Raw genomic sequence first — 19317 nt, forward strand, 5'->3', positions numbered from 1 at the left:
ATTTTATGTTATTAATTTTGGGATGTTTTTTTTTTGAACCGGCAAACTAACCTACTCCTAAAACCACCTATGTCTCCTAATGAGACTTGAACCCATGACCTTCCATTTGAAATTGTCACTCATTACCGCTATGTTACACCAATATTTTCCAAACTTAACCCAATATTAATAAAACTTTATCTTGGTTATTCACAAAAAAACATATACATAATAAAAAAAATTAACTCCACAATTTATAAATTTTTTTAGTTTATTATTATCGGTCCTAAGTCTGGATAAAGAAGGATGATTTATAACGTTTTAATAGTAAAGACCAAAGGGTTTCATATTTTTGGTTCACTTAGAACCCAAATATTGAACCACCCTTCCAAAGTTGTATTTAAAACATACAAAATTGAAATTTGAAAGCTTTTTGTACCAAAAGATGGCAAACTTAGTTTTCTTATGTGTCGATTATATTAAATCAAAATGAGTAAAGAATGAAATAAAAACAATTAAAAAAATAAAATAGGTCAGATATATTAGATGCAGGATTTAATTTATTTACTTCGAACGTTAAGATTTTCCATTTTTTCGGAGCAGAAATAGCAATTTGCGATCGTATAGAGTAACAGAGTGCCTGAGCTTCGTCTCTTCACTCTTCAGTTCTTGGAATCGGATTCGAGATGATAAACCCTAAATTGGCTCGTAGTTTACGCAATTTACTTCCACTGATGCATAGAGACCTCAGCTCCCGCTTCTCGTCTTCTCCCTTCGCCTCTCACCATGATCGAATTGCATTCCATCATTTTCAATCACGTCCATTCACCCTCCACAAATCTAACTCTTCTTTTTCGTTTGTGGTATTTGGGTTTCATCATTCTGTTTATCGTCCTTCTAAAAGTTCCTCAAATTTTAATCCTTCCTTTGCAAGTCATCATGGGTACTCCACCACCACCAATGCCTCTACTGAAGATATCCAGTGCCAAAACCCTCAAGCACCACCTCAATGTAATGCTCTATACTTACAATATCTCTATTTCTTTCATCCTAATAACCTAAGTTTGGTTTCCTTATCTATGTTTGCATGCCTTCCAAGTGTTTGATTAAAGTTCTGTTCGAAGTTTTAGCTTATACAGTTCATTATCTATGATTCATTCTAGAGTTCTGATTAAATCGTCATGTGTATTGATCCTAATATGAACGATCTTGCAGCTGACACAAACGATGAAGTAGAACCAATCGACTTATGGGAGGAAGAAGAGGAAGCTGAGCCTGAGGTACTGTGCATTCTCTCATCTTTTAGTCTACTCTACATAAAAACACGCCTTAAATTTCTTTAGAATTTTACAGATCGGAGATGGTGGAGATGGAGGCGGTGTTGTCCTGCAAAACTGTCCTTGGGGGGAAAAAGTTCTATCCATTGCTCAAGACGTCTTGCTTCAGTTTGGTGATGACATAGAAATCTTCGCTTTCAAAACCTCCCCTCGTGGATACATTTATGTCAGACTAGATAGACTCTGTAACGAGTAAGATTCTCTCTTCAATCTCATTTTTGAAAAAAAGTTATATACTTGTAAACAATTCAACATACAAGATTAATTTCATCTTGATTTTTGCATCAGATATGGGTGCCCTAGCATAGAGGATATTCAAAGTTACAGCCATGAATACAAGAAAAGACTAGACAAAGCAGGAGAAACTGGAGACATACCCTGTGATTTAGCTCTTGAGGTAACCATTATTATATAACCAACCATTGAATTATTTTCTATCTTTGATATGATATAGTCACATATAGATATAAACTTATTTATGTTTTTTTTTTTTTTCTTTGAAGGTGTCATCTCCAGGTGCAGATAGGCTACTGAGGATACCGGATGATTTAGAAAGATTTAAAGACATGGCTATGAGAGTGAAGTATGTAGAAGATGATGATCATAGGTGTAAGGAAAAGGAGGGGGTGTTCTTTTTGGAAGCCATTGAAGGGGAATGTGAGAGGTGTGTATGGAGGTTGGCTGATGTGAAAGAAAATCGGGATCCTTCATCTAAAGGAAGACCTTTGAGCAGGAAACAAAAGGATTGGAGACTTGAACTTCCATATGAAAGGGTTGAGCAGGTAACTCTATACCTTGACTACCAATAAGTATTTGTTCTTGAGGTAACTGTTTTTGGTGCGTAAGGATTATATATAAACTTGATGGAATTGGTTAATGACTATTGACATGTCTTTATGTATTTGAAGTTTTGGTATCTGTCAATATGGATTATGATGACAGAGCATGTGTATGATTGAAGTCTAATCTTTAATGATAGAGCCATTCAATTCGCTTATGATTTGACTTTCATTAGTTGGATTCAATTCAAAAAACACGAAGTTAGAAATTAGGGCACATCTACAAAAGTGAGGCGGTGTTTGTTTTTTAAGAGGTAAAAAACATGCAGTCGCAGAAAAAAAAAAAAGAAATGGACTAAAAGTCTGCAGTTGGTAAGAAGAAGATTGATTGTTTTTTTTAAACATACGTAGGCTGTTAAAATAATTTCAAGGAATTTAATTGGACTCATTATACACATACATAAGGTATAATCTTGTACACATAAATGGGAAAAAAAAACTATGTGTATAAAATATACATATCAAGTTTTTGTTTAAATAAAAACAAAAATTATTTTTTTATGTATATGTTTGGATCTAGAGTAGCATAAAAAAGGATGTTTTGGTTAATACTCTCCGGCAAATATATTTGTAATTGTTTGTTAGAAGAATATAGTTTCGTGTTTTTGCCTAAATTTGAAGTTGATTTCAATTGGATTATCCTTAGTAAGTTTCGTGACACTCACACAATTAATTGTTGAAATACTACTTACGGACTTTGAAACTACATACAATACAACAACAGGTAAACATAAACCAAACTACAAAATTGCAAACATGGCCACTAATCCCTATCAAACACATCATTTTGTCTCGATCGAGTTCAAGAATCAAAACTTGTAAACAAAAACTACAAACCTCTCCTTTTAGCACCAACCACTTGATTTACTACTCTCCTCACAGGCTCCTCATCCTCCATTCCAATGTCACTTATATCTTCCGAATCATAATCACCATCTATCACCACATTCACACCTTCATCTTCTTCCAAATCATCACCATCATCTCTCTTCACATCTAAGCTCACTTCTTCTTCTTCTTCTTCTTCTTCTTCAACCTACACATCACACAACAAGAAAGGATACAAAATCAAATCAAGAACATTATTTGATAAACTAACACAAAATCATCAACTTACAGGGATCAGAGTCCGGAATGCTTTTTGGGAGATGGTTCTAAGCCCATTTGGATCCGAGAAAAACTCATCATCTTCCATACCCGGTTTTGGAGGGTAGCCTCGTGTCCTAGCTTGAAGCCATTGTTGTGTCACCCCACGGTTAATGGCATAGTCAATACTATGCACTAAGTACTCTTTATCAGTCATCAAGTGTGGTTGAACTATCAACTTACTCATAAGCCCTGAACCCATTATAATTTAAATAATATGCTCCAACACATATACAGAAATAAAACATAGAGATAATACACAGAGGGGTTACCTGCAACAATGCCATCTCCAGCTGCTGACATGTCAGAAGTGAAAGGGGTAATGGGCGGATCCTCCATTCCAAGAACCGACCCGTTATGCTCCTTTGTATAGTAATGAATCTTGGAAGTCCCGTTTGTGACAAATAAAAGTTGAAGATTGTCGGGTCGGATCGACCCGATTTGATCCGGATCGTAGTGGACAAACTTTGATCTATCGTTGTCTTTGGTGTCAAATCTTTCAGATGGGACAATCCCACATAAGAATTCGAGTTCTTGTTTGGTGACTTCGATTATATCTGCAAGTTCTAATGCTTCTTGAATGATTGATTGAGTTTCTTCGCGAGAATGCCATAGTGGTAATGGAAGATTGAGATCAAAAAAGATGAGTCCTCCAAGTTGCTTTGAGATCTTGATAGCTTGCAATGCACTTGTTCTCATTTTTTTGTCAAGAAGAGAAAATGAATTGAAGTAAAACATTTTTGCCTGCAAAATAAGGTCAAGAATCATAAACATGGTAGCAAAAACGATAGTCCATTTGGTTACGTTTTGGGATAACATTTTTTTATAAAAGTTAAAGGGTTAAATGCAAATTTATACCAATTTATATAACAATGTTATGTTTACTTTCATATGAGATCTTGAAGTGTCATTAGATTCAATATCAAAACCATTCTTTCAACAAAAATCAAGATTACTTACCTCTTTGAGCACATCAACATTGATTTCAGACTTTTTTAGCGAATCCTCCGCACACGTGTTGACACATGTCATCTTCAAACTACCCCTTTTGCTCATTTTCATCCGTGAAACCGAAGTTGTCCTTTTTGCATCAATCCGAATCGATCGAGTTTGAACACGATTCTCATTCAAATGATACAACAAAGCTTGACCAAAGTCATCATCCCCAATTTTACCCATCAAAACCGCATTACTCCCAATATTAGCAAGACACAGTGCCACATCACTCGCACACCCTCCGGGTGCCCTAACAAACTTCTCTGGGGCCCACAACGCGTCCTTCATTCGTTCGTGGGATTCGTGATCCAAAAGTCTATTGGCTCGCCTTCCGGAAGGCACAAATGCATGATGAGTGGATCCAAAACAACAAATTAGAGGTGGCCATGAGTATGTAAAGCTTATATCTTCTTCACCATTTTCATCAAATTGTATGTCTTTTTCGTTATCTGTGTCATCTTCAATCTCACTTAACTCGGTTTCACTACTTTGATCTATTGTATCATCCATCTTTTTCTTGACACGTGTACGCCTTGTCACCTTTTTTTCTGGTTCTTCTTCTTCTAAGTTACTTGAAGTAGAAGCAATTGCAATTTCTAGAAAAGGAGAATATATGTCATTTTTTATAAAGTGCAAGAAAATTCTCACTCATTCTTAATATAAGACTGACCTTTTTTTCGAGTTCTTCTTTGAGGTTTCTCGGGAACTGCTGTGGACTCGGAGGGCAATGATGTCATTTCGTCTGTGTTACTAACAATAGTCTCTGGTATGGAGTTTTCTTCTGGAACATCTGATTCTGCTTTTTTTCTTCTTCTTGATGGAGCTCTTTTACGTGTTGTCTTCTTTTCTGAGTCGTCTTCTTCTCCATCAGATGTATTTTCTGCAAGTTTTCTTCTGGGAACTGCTGTAATGGCAAATCTACTACACAGCCTAACATCTGGGAATTTTACAAGATTTATTGAGGGTATCGAAGGCAAATTCGAGTGCCACCTACAGAGTACAAAATCCAGAGTTGTAAGAACTTGTTAAATGCTTTATCTTTATGCAAACATTATGTTGTTCATGGTATTGTTTGTAAAGATTGTTATAGTTCGTGAAAAGAGAGCGCTAAAAAACAAGCAATCGAATTGCTATCTTTTTCTCTTTGAAATTGTCATCACTACATTTCTCTCCTTATCCTTTCTTTTTCCCATTACAGGCGAATAATCAACTTGAACAAAATACTGAAATCAAAACTCAACTTTCAGAAATTTCGCACTGAATTCTACGATTTACAAGCGATTCAAGTTAACATCACTAAATTATTTTTGTAAATAGCATGTGGCTATGTTGGTTCATAGATATATCTATATGTATATGTGTTTGAGAGAGAGAGAGAGAGAGAGAGAGAGAGAGAGAGAGAGAGAGAGAGAACCTGGGCAAAGAACAAAATTGGGTAAAAGAAGGGAAAGACGCCATTTTTGACACACCAAAAGCTTGAGCTTTCAAGAATCCCACCTCAACGCCACCATTTCACAGAACCCAACCCCCTTCTCTGGGTTTAAAGATGAGGGCTTTACTTTGACCTCTTTTCCAATCTGAAATACCCAAAACCAGATAAATATACAATATTAACTGCGCAATGTACAATACATGTGGATTTAAAGATTTTATCAATTTTAGATCTCGAAATGGGCTGACCTTTTACCTTTTTACTATTACTATATTTACAGGATTGCCACTGCCCTTAAAAGATATCAACAAAATAACCCCCATTCAAAAGGGTTTCACTCCGCTCGCACAATGTTACACAGGTATATATGTTTGTATGAGTTCTCGAATCCCTCACTTTCGATTCTCGTTGCAGCAAACGGAGTTAACGGTGCTTACTTTTTTGGTTTTTTTACATTACCCGTTTGAAGATTCGTTAAGTTTTCAATCTCTGTTTCATAAATTTTGACTGTAATATCTTGACTTGCAGAGACCCATCTCAATGCTAGATTTAGGGTTTATTGTTGATGAAGCTCCATAAGTGAATCCTTCAAAGCTGTTCTATGCCATATAATCTTCTAGAGGTAACACCCCGAATCCGTTTCTAGTGATTTGTTGATATAAAAATTGAAGTTAGTAAAAAAGTAAAGGGATCTTTAATGCTAGCTGATTTATAACTTCATAAGATTTGTTCAAAAGATATGTGCCAGTAGACTAGTAAATCACTTCATTGCAAAAGGGTGATGCTGGAAATCATCATGTTGGCAAATAATACGCATCGTTCTCCCAAAAGAAAGGGATTTAGATCACGTCTTGAAGTCAAATGTTCAACTTCTAAATTGACATAAATCTTTTTTCAAGTTTTCATGAAAATTTTGATAACTATAAACTATGTTAAACCCCTAAACAGTAATTTTCTATAATCGTTTTGGAGTTTGTCTTTGCAGATTTCCCCTTCACCACTTAGTTTGAAAACTTGATAAAAGTTTATATCTTTTAAAAAATGAATATTTGCAAGCGGATACTACCATCAAGATTATCATCATACACTCATGCCCTTGCATCTTACAAAGGTAGACTTCTCAATTCATCTTTATATGAAGTTATAAAGATTTTGGGCATCATTTCTTGAATAGTGACATTATTGATTCTTTTTCTTGCAGCTTCGTTTTCTTTCTTTCATTCCTCACCAGACACTTCAATTCAAGTTCATTCCGAAGAACAAGAAGTAGTAATTGCTTTAGGTAGCAATGTAGGCAATAGGCTCAACAACTTCAATGAAGCCTTAACACAAATGAAGAAATCCGGTTTACAAATCACAAGACACGCGTGTCTATACGAAACTGAGCCCGCATATGTCACCGATCAGCCTCTCTTTCTCAATTCAGCCATTAGAGCCACCACAAAACTCGGGCCCCATGAACTACTTTCAGTCTTGAAAAAAATCGAAAAAGAAATGGGCCGAACCAAAGGGATCCGGTATGGCCCACGACCCATCGACTTAGATATATTATTCTACGGAAAATACAAAATCAAATCCGAAAGCCTCACAGTTCCCCATGAAAGAATCTTTGAGAGACCATTTGTTATGGCTCCATTAGTTGACTTATTAGGGTCGGATGTTGACCATGATACGGTTTTACACTGGCATTCTTTTTCAAAAAAAGGAGGAATCTTTGAATCTTGGGAAGAATTAGGTGGTGAATCTTTAATAGGAAAAGATGGGTTAAGAAGAGTGTTACCCGTTTCCAATCGGTTATGGGATTGGTCAAAGAAGACTTCGGTTATGGGAATCTTGAATTTGACTCCCGATAGTTTTAGCGATGGAGGGAAGTTTGAATGTATCGCGGATGCTATCTCTCATGTTCAAACCATGATATCTCAAGGGGTGGATATAATCGATCTTGGAGCTCAATCCACACGTCCAATGGCTTCAAGAATCTCAGTTGCACAAGAACTAGATCGTCTGATTCCGGTTCTTGAAAGGATTCTTAAATTACCCGAAATTGAAGGAAAGTTGATATCCGTAGACACGTTTTATTCCGAAGTTGCTTTGGAAGCGGTCAAAAAAGGCGCTCATATAGTCAATGATGTATCGGGCGGAATCATGGATTCCGACATGCTTAATGTCATGGGGAAACTTAATGTCCCGTATGTAGTTATGCACATGAGGGGGGACCCACACACGATGCAAAATAATGAGAATGTGAAGTATGATGATGTTTGTAAAGAAGTTGGTGATGAGTTGTATGAGAGGGTAAGAATTGCAGAATTACATGGCGTGCCAGCTTGGCGGATTGTTCTTGACCCCGGAATTGGGTTTTCGAAGAATACGGAGGGTAATTTGGAGATTTTGATGGGATTGAAGAGGATTAGGGAGGAGATTGGGAGGAAGAGTTTAGGGGTGTCGCGTGTGCCTTTGTTGATTGGGCCTTCAAGAAAGAGATTTTTGGGGGAGATTTGTGGGCGGGTTTCTGGTGTTGAGAGAGATCCGGGGACTGTTGCTGCTGTTACTTGTGGTGTTTTGGGTGGGGCGAATATTGTTAGGGTTCATAATGTTGGAGATAATGTGGATGCTGTGAAGCTTTGTGATTCTATGTTGGATCAAGTTGGGAGATAAATGATTGTTGCACTTTTTTTTTCAGGATCTTGTTTTTGAGAGAGGAGTTTGAACCAAATGTAGATGAAGACATGATAAATGTTTTGTTTTTGTAAGGGCACAAATGAGATACAAATTTTTGTGATCAAAGCTATCAAAATTTGTGTTGAGAAATTATATATCTATCTTTTTTCCTTCAATTTCAATAAAATGCTCAGTTTCTGCTTTTGTAAAACAAAGCAATACTCTCAAAAGTTTGATCAAAATTAACATGAAACTACCCTTAGCTAGGATACAACAGAAGCAACCAAAATAAACTAAGTATTGTTCTGTTTCGATGCTTCAGCTTCAGCAATAGCCATGGGATCATCTTGTTCATCTTTCTCACCTTCACGTTCATCTACCAGTTTTTTTCTATGCAATTCTTCAGCAGCCTGCATTAATGCTTGGTTTTCTGCTTGAATCCGTTTCATTTCTTCTTCCTGCTGCTGTCTTTCAAACCATGTATCCGCATCCGCCCAAACTGAAATTTTAAAACACTAATCGTTAAATACAATCAAGCTAGAGCATATGAAGAAGCATAAAATCTATGTTTTGGAAGCACGAACAACAATGGATGCCATTTGGTATTCAGCAAATTAGGAAGAATACTTGCTAAAAACTTAATGATTCAAGTTTCTGCATCAACTAATCAACCATTTAGTAATCTTTACGAAGGTATTGGCTTTAAACCTAATCTGCTACAGCCATCGTAAAGTATCAATCTTCATATCAAAAAGAAAACGAAATCTAGGGTTTAAGACCAAGGTTTTAAGAAGGAGAAACGAATACATACTAGGTTGAGCAGCCCAGCCCTGTTCACCACCCTTAATTTTCTCCGGTAGGGCGTAATTGACGGTGAGTACACGGCCGTAAAGCTCAGCACCATCCATGTTATCCATCGCAGCAGCCGCATCCTCTCTCTCCAGAAAAGTGACAAACCCAAACGATCGGTGTTTCTGCGTCGCCTGATCCAACGGTGTCTTCACATCTTTAATGTCTCCGAACGGTATGAACGCTGAATGCAAAATCGTTTCATTCACCTCCTCTGGCAATCCACCTAATTAACCAACAACAAGAAAAAGTTCAATCAAATATATCACTCGTGCAACATAATCTATAATCCATATCCATACATTGTATGTCAATTTGAGTTTGAAATTTAAATTGGGGGAAGGGTTTCTTACCAACGTAGAGTGTGTTCTTCTGTACCTGTTGATTCATTATCTCGCTAGATCACAGTAACGGCGGAGAGGCCGAGTTTTATACTAATTGTACTAAAGAAAAAATATTAGGTTGAAGTGTCATAACTCATACTCAAAGGGTTGTCGGTGTAATATTTGATTTTATAACAAAACCTTTAAAGGGATACCGAATCATATATATGTGATTATTTTACTATTTCATTAATATTGGGTTAAATACTTGTAATAATAATAAAGTAAAAAAAAAATGGCAAAACGTACCCTATAGATGGAAGCACGTTGAACTTCTTTCAAGACATATAACATGGGAGTAAATCAAAGAGCACTGTCAATATTTTAGACATAAAATTTGAAGCTTAAATCCTATTTATGGAATTGTCTACCTCAACCATTTTTCATTATGTGGCTAAGGGTAAGAACATATGCCTATTATACATGATTTGTCACCTTCATTTTATTTTTGTATGATATATGTGTTTAAATTAAAAAAATATGTTCAAATAATATCACACTAATTGGTTGTTGCTAGTTAAAGTGGTTATTGACATCTTTGACAAATCTTTAGTCATCTTCTTTGACGAAGCATAAGCGCCAATGCCAGAGTTGTAATTAAGTTTTTGCTTATTCTTTTGTTAATTCTACTAACCTTATCAAAACCCCATCTCCAATCTTTGAATGATTGTCCCCACTACTCTATGGTATGCATAAAAATTGATCAAGATTATGGGGCTGTAAATTTTGGCATGAATGTTAGTTTCAAGAACTTGTGTTCTTGAAGAAGACAAACAACATATTAATCATCTTGTTGTTTACTTGTTTGGTTGAATGGAAGTTGTATTTTGGTATGATAAGGGGCAAAAATAGGGTAAAACCTCCAAGAAAATTAAAGGACTAAGAGTGGAGAATAATTGAGGAGTCTATTGATCTTCACAAAAAATAAAATCCATATACCAAACTTGATTGGGAGAGGATAATGAACACATAAAGTTGTTGTTTGGCATCTTCGGTTATTGGAGACCTCTAGTACCTATCCATCCATGCCTCTGAGATGGAAGCATAGCGATTGAGGTGTGTAATTCCATAAATAAAGTCAGGCCAGTCCCAGATGGTGGGCAATAGGGGCGACCGTCCAGGGCCCATCTTTTAAAGGGGCCCAAATTTTTTACATACTTTATTAATATAATGTTAGACATGATCGATTTTGAAGATATTATTAGTGATTTTGCATCTCAAAAAGCTAAAAGAAGTATTTTTCTTTAGATATATAGGTTTTTATAAGCGAAAATGTTATATTCAGAAGCTAGTATAAGTAATTTTTTTTTTCAATTATTAAGTTAATACAAAAACAGTTGATGAAATTTGTGTATTTTAAGGGCCTTTTTTCCTCTTTCGTCCTAGGCCCAAAATATATTTGGAACGACCCTGAATAAAGTTCAAAAATCAAACCTTGTACACCCAAAATAGTGCTAGTACTTTTGCAATTTACCTTACGTAATAGGTCTTTGGGTGGGTTTAGCATGGGTCGTCTGGAGGGTGTAGTTAAACCTTTTAGTACCCACCCACAACAATGTTGTGTAGCAAATTACTCGGACGTACATATCCAAATTTTCACAGCAATCATGCAAGAAAAATTTAGGTGGTTTGAGCAAATCAAGTTATAAGTGGTGATTCCCAACTCTGTTTCACCATAAAACTTGAGATGAGAGTGATGACAATTCCTATTTTTCTGCTTGCAACTTACCATTGTTGTTTCACCAAATTTAAAAGTAAAGGATGATTTACAACATATTACAAAACCTTTTAAATATAACTCAGGAATGGGGGAGGTTGTAAATTAAAAGCACAAAGTGGTTGGTGAGGATCATCGTAGATATCGTAGGATGTGACATGTTCGACACAAAAGACAATCGAAGACTCATTGGAACTACAAATAACCAATTTAATAGGAAATAGCCGGTTAGAGTGACCTAACTTAAACAAAAAAAAAGTTATCAATCTTCTACACGGTTCATACTTTATTACCTTTTCAAGTTATTAAGCCTTAATATTTGTATAAAGTCTTGAAATTCACAAGATGTATAGACTATAGACTACGATTACTTGTTGATTTTGACCAAAGTATGAAGTTTTAATATATTCAAAGAGACCAAATGGTCACAATCTCGGGAGCTAAAGCCTACCATTGTGTGTCTATTGCTCCACTTGCACCTATCTCAACATAGCTGAACATGGAATGTCATTGTCGTATTGTGTTATATTTGTTATTGTAAACATTAATGTTAAAAGATAAATTTCAGTCTACAGGTAACATAGGTACTTTGTATACAACAAGTATTTGGCTGAGTTTCAAGATTGTTTTGGTCGAAACTAGGCTTCATGGGTTCTTAAATCCATCTATGTAATTTAATGGCGCATCTTCATATGAGTTTAATAAGATCCATATCCAAATAAAAGTTTTATGTTTGTCATATGGTTCGATGCATCATTTGATTTTAAAAGAAAGGGGAAATGACATAATGGGTAACAAATTTATGATTTTTTGTCATTGAGTCACCTAATTTCTAATTGTGTCCAATATGTCATATAACAACAATATTTTTGCAAGACAATATTGGCGACATTACCGGTTTTGTAGGTTTTAAGCCAACTTAGCTTCTATATGGTGCCTTTATAGCTTTATTACTTCGATTTTTTATCAGTTAGACGTCGTAACAATATATGAACAATTATAGAATACAAAACATCGATTAACATACAAAACCCTTATATGTAGGATTGTTCAATGCTTAAAGTAAGAATCAACATAGTTGTTGCATTCTTATTATAAAATCAAAGCTTCCAAGCACTTGCTTAGTTTTATGGAATCGAAGCATTTGATAAACCATAATACATATATTTTATAACTATTTAACTTTAAACTATTTTAACATAATGAAGATAGGTGTTATTAAAGGTTGATGTCAGCTATCAATGTGTTTTTGTTCCACCACTAGTGTATCAGAAGGGGGTTTTAATAACCCTAAAAAACACTATTTTGTAGGCATGGACTTCACTAAGTTTCTACATTTATGCAAATAGTTACTAGGGATACATGTAATTGTTAAATATGGAAGATATGTGTATTTATTGTATATAATCTTTGTATATTTAGAGATAATTATGTATTTTTAGGTTTCCCTTGATTTGAGGAACTTCCATTATGGATGGCATCCTTGTGTTGTATATGTACCGATGATTTCTAATGAGAAAGGCAAGGAAGGTATTCCGCTTTCATGGTATCAGAGCCTAGCTCTTTAAAGGCGACAAGTGAGTCCCCCAAATCTTCTTCTTCATCTTCGCCTCATTCTTCCCCTCCTACCGTACCTTCTAAGATGACTTCAAAGCTTCATCCTGCACTCATGGTTTCTAATATTAAGAACCATATCTCCATCACTCTCGAAATGGAGAATGTCCAATATTCTATGTGGGCAGAGCTCTTCAAAATACACGCTCGTTCCCATAAAGTTTAGCACCATATCATCCCAACAGGAAAATAGAAGGTGCCATCTACAGAAGAAGAACATAAATTGTGGCTAACCCTAGATGCAACTGTCCTTCAATGGATATATGCTACAATCTCTCATGATTTGTTGCATACAATTCTTGAACCAGATTCCACTACCATGGAGGCATGGAATCGTTTGCGTAACATATTTCAAGACAACAAGCACTCACGTGTTGTCACACTAGAACAGGAGTTCTCTCTCACAGTCATGGAAAATTTTCCAAATGCTTTTGCCTACTGCCAACGAATAAAACTTCTGGCAGATCAATTGAAAAATATGGGTGCCCCTGTCTATAATGATCGATTAGTACTTAAAATGGTTTTTGGCCTTACTGAAGCATATAGTGGTGTGGGTACTCTTTTGAGACTATTAAATGTGACTCAAGCATTTGGAGCATTCTCATGGAGCATTTTGGATCATGTTCATGGAGCATTTGGAGCACTTGGAACTCAATGGAGCACTTGGGGTTCATGAAGCATGTGACATAGGAACGAATCATCTGAGAAGGGTATGGATCGTCTAACAAAGGAACAGATCAAGTGCCAAAGGAACGGATCATATAAAAGGGGGTTTGGAGCACCTAGAAGAGGTTTGGAGCACTTGGGAGTGATATGGAGCAACAAGGGAACCTTGTTGCGCCATCTGATAAGGGGTTCAGCCAAGAAGGATGTTGTTGCGCCAAGACATTCCTTCTTGCGCCAAGTATACCCCTCTTGCGCCATGGGGTATCCATCTTGCGCCATTAGGTATCCCTGTTGTGCCATGGAGTATTCTGTTACGCCAAGATGGTGATGTTGCTCCAACCTAGAAGTTCTTGCTCCACACTTGAAGCATGTTGCGTCATCCATACACTTGTTGCTCCATCATGGCGCAAGATGGACCATCTTGGTCCTTGATGAGCCAAGTATGATATGAAGTCCTCTATGATGCTCAAGATCGTTTAAGGATGCCCAGAAGTTGGTATTGCTTAAGAAATACACCATGTTGTGTCACCATGATGGATGTTGGGCCTTTAGTGTTCATGATGTGCCACTTGTACATCATGATGCTTCACTATGGCACAAGGTGCTCCATCATGTGTGTTGTTGATGCTCATGGGTTGTGTGACATGGAAGAATGTTCCAACAGATGCTGCATTGCGGAATATGATTGGTTGTCACCATTCATGGTCCTATGGGCCAATGGGCTTGGCCCATTAGGGTTTTAGATCTGATCCCTCAAGTATAAATAGGGATGCATGCTAGGTCATTTCGTATCTTGAATTCTAGAGTGATAGTAGAATCTTTGTGTAATTGTACTTGTAACCTCTGTTTGAGAGATTTGAAATAAAGAATACTCCCTTCCTGCCCGTGGACGTAGGTCACCTTGACCGAACCACGTAAATAATGTGTCTTGTATGCTCGTATTTTTGCTAATGATCCACTTTACTTCCTAACATAGACAAACTAATCCACTCCCACAGTTCTACCAGGAAAGATCAATGCTTTGTCCTGAAGAAGTAGGAGTAAAGAAAAAGCCAAAGTAGCCCTACTGTGATACCTGCCATTTACAAATGTAGGGATGACACACATCCCATTGGAAACCAACAGGGATCTCGGCAAGAAGTAGGAGGATCTTAGGAATTTCGTCGAAATACCTCAAGAGGTGGCAATAATGGGGGTGGTCGAGGATGCTGGGGATTTTCATTGTTGGAAATGGAAATTTAATTCCAATTCATGGTTACAAACATTCAACTCTTAAACATCCTCATTCTCAGTTCACTTTGAAAAATTTCCTACTTGTTCCCCACATTGTAAAAAATATTGTTTCAGTACGAAAATTTGTCAATGATAATCGTGTGTCTATTAAATTTGACCCATGAGGATTTTCTGTGAAGGAATTACAGACGGGAGTCTTGCTAATGATATGTGAAAGTCATGGGGAACTATACTCGGTCACCAGTAGAGCTGCTCTTCATTCTGCATTTTCTGTTTTCGCTCCAAGCTTATGGCATGCTCGCTTAGGTCATCCAGGGGCTCTAGTTTTTCAATTTCTTAGGTCTAATAATGACATTCAGTGTAGTGCTCTTGATAATAAAGTTTTATGTCCTTTTTGTCAACTTGGTAAAAATGTTAAATTATCATTTGTTTCTTCTACTTCATACACTGTTATGCCATTTGATATTCTTCATGTTGATATTTGGACATCGCCTGTTGTTAGTTCCATGGGTCATCGATATCATCTTGTGATGGTAGATGATTTTACCAATTTTACATGGTCGTTTTCTCTAGCAAAAAAATCCCAAGTCTTATATGTTTTTAAAACATTTCATGCTTTTGTTCAAACACAATTTACTTGCAAAATAAAATCCTTAGAATGTGACAACGGGGGTGAGTTCAATAGCACCTTGTTTATGGATTTTTACAACACCAATGGGATTGTGTTTCAGTTCTCATGTCCTCATACATCCTCACAAAATGGAAAAGCAGAACGTAAACTAAGAACTCTTAATAATGTGGTGCGAACTCTATTAGCTCATGCTTCTATTACACCCTCGTTTTGGCCTCATGCCTTGCAACATGCCACATATTTACATAATATTTTACCAACCAAAGTTCTGAATAATAAATCTCCCTTAAAATGATTGTATCAAAAAGGCCCATCATATTTGGAACTTAAGGTATTTGGTTGCTTGTGTTTTCCCCTGTTTCCTTCTACCACTATTCACAAACTTCAACCAAGATCTACACCGTGTGTGTTCCTAGGACATCCGGTGTCATAACGTGGCTATTAGTGTTTTGATATGTCAACAAATAAGATAATTATGAGTCGACATGTCATGTTTGATGAGACCAAATTTCCCTTTTCTTCACTTCATAGAACGCCATCTATTTCTTATTCTTTTTTAGATGATGACATTTCTCCATATGTGTATAGCGATGAACACATGGTTCCGTCTTCTCATCCTCCTGCTGTTTTCATACCTACAAACTCCCCACCAGTGTTTACCCCACTTGTTTCACCATCCCCTACTCCTCCTATCTCACCTCAATCTCACCTCAATCTGGCCCTCTCACACCTCCTGTTCAAATTCCAACACCTCCAATTCCACAGTCTACTCGACCAATTACATGAAGTCGACATGACATTTTTAAACTAAAAATTCCATTTAATATGTCCACTTCAGTCTCTCGTTCACCCTTACCAAAAAAATATTGATCTTTCCCTTCGCGATGTGAATTGGAAACTTGCTATGGAGGATGAGTTTAATGCTCTTATGAAAAATAAGACGTTGGAACTAGTACCACGACCACCAAATGTTAATATTATACGGTCTATGTGGATTTTTTCTCATAAAGAGCGTTATGACGGTTCATTAGAGAGGCATAAAGCCTGTCTTGTAGGTGATGGAGAAACACAACAAGTTGGCATTGACTGTAGAGAAAACATTTAGTCCAGTGGTGAAGCCAACAACTATCAGAACTGTGTTGGGTCTTGCTCTATCCAAATCTTGGTCTATTCACCAGTTAGATGTAAAAAATGTTTTTTACATGGAGATCTTAATGAGACCGTTTATATGCATCAACCATTGGGGTTCAGGGACAAGTTACATCCAAATTATGTATGTCTTTTGAAGAAGTCCCTATATGGGCTCAAACAAGCCCCACGGGCTTGGCATACAAGCTTTGTTGATCATGTCCAAAAAATGGGTTTTGTACACATCGTGTCGGATCACTCCTTATTTATATATAAAAATGGAACAGACATGGCGTACATGTTGCTCTATGCAGATGATATCATACTAACAACATCATCTGATAATCCACGGGTATCTATTATCTCACAACTCGGTTCTAAATTTGCTATGGACTTGGGTCCGTTAAGCTATTTCTCGGGGATTCCTGTCCACCGCCATCAACATGGTATGTTTTTATCTCAAAAGAAATATACAACTGAAATTATTGAACGTGCCAGTATGTCGACTTACAAACCAGCTGCTACACCCGTTGATACCAAACTTAATCTTAGTGCCTCGTCTAGTCCTCCATGTGTTGATACTTCTCATTATCGAAGCTTAGTAGGAGCTCTTCAATACTTGACTTTTACTAGACCAGATATCACGTATGCGGTCCAACAAGTATGCTTATTCATGCATGATCCCCGTAATGAACACATGAATCATGTTCAAGGGACATTGGAGTTTGGTCTACATGTTTATCCTCCTCCTGTTCATCCCTTGTCTCATTCACAGAAGCCGATTGAAGAGGATATCCAAATACACTACGGTCTACCTCTGGGTACTGTGTGTATCTTGGCAATAACCTGCTGTCTTGGTCCGTTAAACGACAACCTACTTTGTGTCGTTCCAACAAAGAGGCCAAGTATATGGGCGTATCCAATGTTGTTTCCGAATCATGTTGGCTGCGAAATTTGTTGATGGAGCTACATTGTCCAATTCAGAAGGTGACCATTGTTTATTGTGACAATGTCAGTGCAATATATTTAACTGAAAATCCAGTTCAACATCAACGAACGAAACATATTGAACTGTACATACATTTTGTTAGAGAGAAGGTGGCGAAAGGGCAAGTTCGTGTGTTACACATGCCATCTAGACATCAAATTGCCGATATTTTTTCAAAAGGATTACCCTTGGTTCCTTTTGAAGAGCGAGTCTCAACATATGTAGGCCTCCCGTTTCGACTGCGGGGGTGTGTAAATATGGAAGATATTTGTTTTTATTGTATATAATCTTTGTATACTTAGAGATAATTATGTATTGTTAGGTTTCCCTTGATTTGAGGAACTTCCATTCTGGATGGCATCCTCGTGTTGTATATGTATCGATGATTTCTAATGAGAAAGGCAAGGAAGGTATTCCGCTTTCAGTAAGGACATATCTTATTGCTTTCCTAAGCATTCTCTATATTAAGGATTGAAAAGCACAAAAATTGATGACGTAATACTCAATTTGTGATACTAAATATGAACATGTAGTTAGAAAGAAATTGAAGCTGTTGTGATCAATGTCCATAAAGATTATGATGGAGATTCTATATCTGATGCACCTTATTTGGATCATATTAGTGAAGATAAACTCTTTGAAGATGAACTTATGCAACATGTTTAATTTACTAATCACTACTACATGTGGTATAAATGTATACAATATTTTACCAAATGCATTGCATAAAAAAATTGGTATTGAAAAATAAGATATAATTACAAAATCCAATCCGGCCTTAATTTGTTTTTTTCTCTAGCTCCTTGCTAGAGGTTTAGTTTTGTAATATATGATGCTCCTGTTCAAAAAAAAAAAGTTATCTTGTTTTATAAAAATATATTAGCCTTAATAATAGTAAGATAAAAAAAACACAGTGGCTGATTTGAAACTTCTTTAGTATCGCCAGTGACCAGGGTAACCATTTTGCAAAAAGGAAACTGAACTAGATCTTAACACACAAGAGCTCCAAATAACATAAAAAATGAAATCGCCGTTGCCGGGGATCGAACCCGGGTCACCCGCGTGACAGGCGGGAATACTTACCACTATACTACAACGACAAGTTTGATTAATTGAAAATTTTATTCTACAAATTCTTGGAATCAATATAAGTAGTTAATATATTACAATTGTCACTTGAAACCCTTGTGGTCGATTGAGTGAACCTTATTAATGAAAAGTCTTCGGATAAAGATTCTTGGATGTTATTCATTAGTTATACCAATTTTCACAAAATGTAACATGATTGTTACAAGTACACATGAGAAAAGAAACCATATATTTATTTGTTTCGAATGTTAATTGATATAAAATAGTATGACAATATATCTAAGCAACCATTAACTATTTTCATCATGATATAAAATGCAGTTAGTTAATGTTAACGACGTACATGGATAAACATCTAACTATATGTTTACATTCTTTTATAATTATTTAAGCATCAAGTTGAATTATCATGAAACAAGAAGTAAGAGCAATGGCCAACGTACTAGAGATATATAAAAGAGATTGAAGACAACCATGAGAGATTTAGAAAAGATATAACAGCCTTAAATTTCATTAAACATTAACCAAATATAACTTCTTGGAACCTCAGAGAGATCAAGAGCTAATGGAAACACCCCAAAACATCATAATAATCTATTAACAACGTAACTAAATTCTGTTAATGGTGT

General features: G+C 36.3%; 4 protein-coding genes and 1 non-coding gene across 8 annotated transcripts; 2 read left to right on the forward strand and 3 right to left on the reverse strand.

The window, feature by feature from the left end:
• Window positions 1-534: 534 nt before the first annotated feature.
• LOC145166411 (uncharacterized) lies at window positions 535-2313 on the forward strand. Its single transcript, XM_079085384.1, has 5 exons — window positions 535-990; window positions 1195-1259; window positions 1333-1508; window positions 1605-1713; window positions 1820-2313. Exons 1-5 carry the CDS (start codon window positions 666-668, stop codon window positions 2123-2125), a joined length of 981 nt encoding a protein of 326 aa, XP_078941510.1. The 5' UTR covers window positions 535-665; the 3' UTR covers window positions 2126-2313.
• Window positions 2314-2880: 567 nt separating this feature from the next.
• FLN2 (fructokinase-like protein) lies at window positions 2881-5855 on the reverse strand. Its single transcript, XM_079085379.1, has 6 exons — window positions 5712-5855; window positions 4968-5287; window positions 4262-4893; window positions 3574-4045; window positions 3273-3493; window positions 2881-3191 (listed from the first exon to the last, which is right to left on the reverse strand). Exons 1-6 carry the CDS (start codon window positions 5753-5755, stop codon window positions 2985-2987), a joined length of 1896 nt encoding a protein of 631 aa, XP_078941505.1. The 5' UTR covers window positions 5756-5855; the 3' UTR covers window positions 2881-2984.
• LOC145166409 (Dihydropterin pyrophosphokinase / Dihydropteroate synthase) lies at window positions 5199-8516 on the forward strand. Of its 4 annotated transcripts, none has more exons than XM_079085382.1 (5): window positions 5199-5311; window positions 6010-6158; window positions 6258-6351; window positions 6702-6840; window positions 6931-8516. In XM_079085382.1, exons 4-5 carry the CDS (start codon window positions 6771-6773, stop codon window positions 8385-8387), a joined length of 1527 nt encoding a protein of 508 aa, XP_078941508.1. In that variant the 5' UTR covers window positions 5199-5311; window positions 6010-6158; window positions 6258-6351; window positions 6702-6770; the 3' UTR covers window positions 8388-8516. The 4 variants fall into 4 exon arrangements, with proteins under 4 accessions (XP_078941508.1, XP_078941507.1, XP_078941509.1 ...); XM_079085381.1 differs by having other exon boundaries at window positions 6715-6840; XM_079085383.1 differs by having other exon boundaries at window positions 6010-6090; window positions 6715-6840.
• A 10-nt stretch (window positions 8517-8526) lies between these two features.
• ATE1 (ATPase E1) lies at window positions 8527-9718 on the reverse strand. Its single transcript, XM_079085386.1, has 3 exons — window positions 9593-9718; window positions 9202-9465; window positions 8527-8889 (listed from the first exon to the last, which is right to left on the reverse strand). Exons 1-3 carry the CDS (start codon window positions 9627-9629, stop codon window positions 8684-8686), a joined length of 507 nt encoding a protein of 168 aa, XP_078941512.1. The 5' UTR covers window positions 9630-9718; the 3' UTR covers window positions 8527-8683.
• Window positions 9719-18627: 8909 nt separating this feature from the next.
• On the reverse strand, window positions 18628-18699 carry TRNAD-GUC (transfer RNA aspartic acid (anticodon GUC)). The gene has a single exon. It is a non-coding gene; the product is annotated as a tRNA-Asp (tRNA).
• Window positions 18700-19317: the final 618 nt, after the last annotated feature.

Source organism: Lactuca virosa, chromosome 3 (assembly GCF_052849685.1).
Source record: "Lactuca virosa cultivar CGN04683 chromosome 3, Lactuca_virosa_CGN04683_v6, whole genome shotgun sequence".
Lineage (NCBI taxonomy): Eukaryota > Viridiplantae > Streptophyta > Magnoliopsida > Asterales > Asteraceae > Lactuca > Lactuca virosa.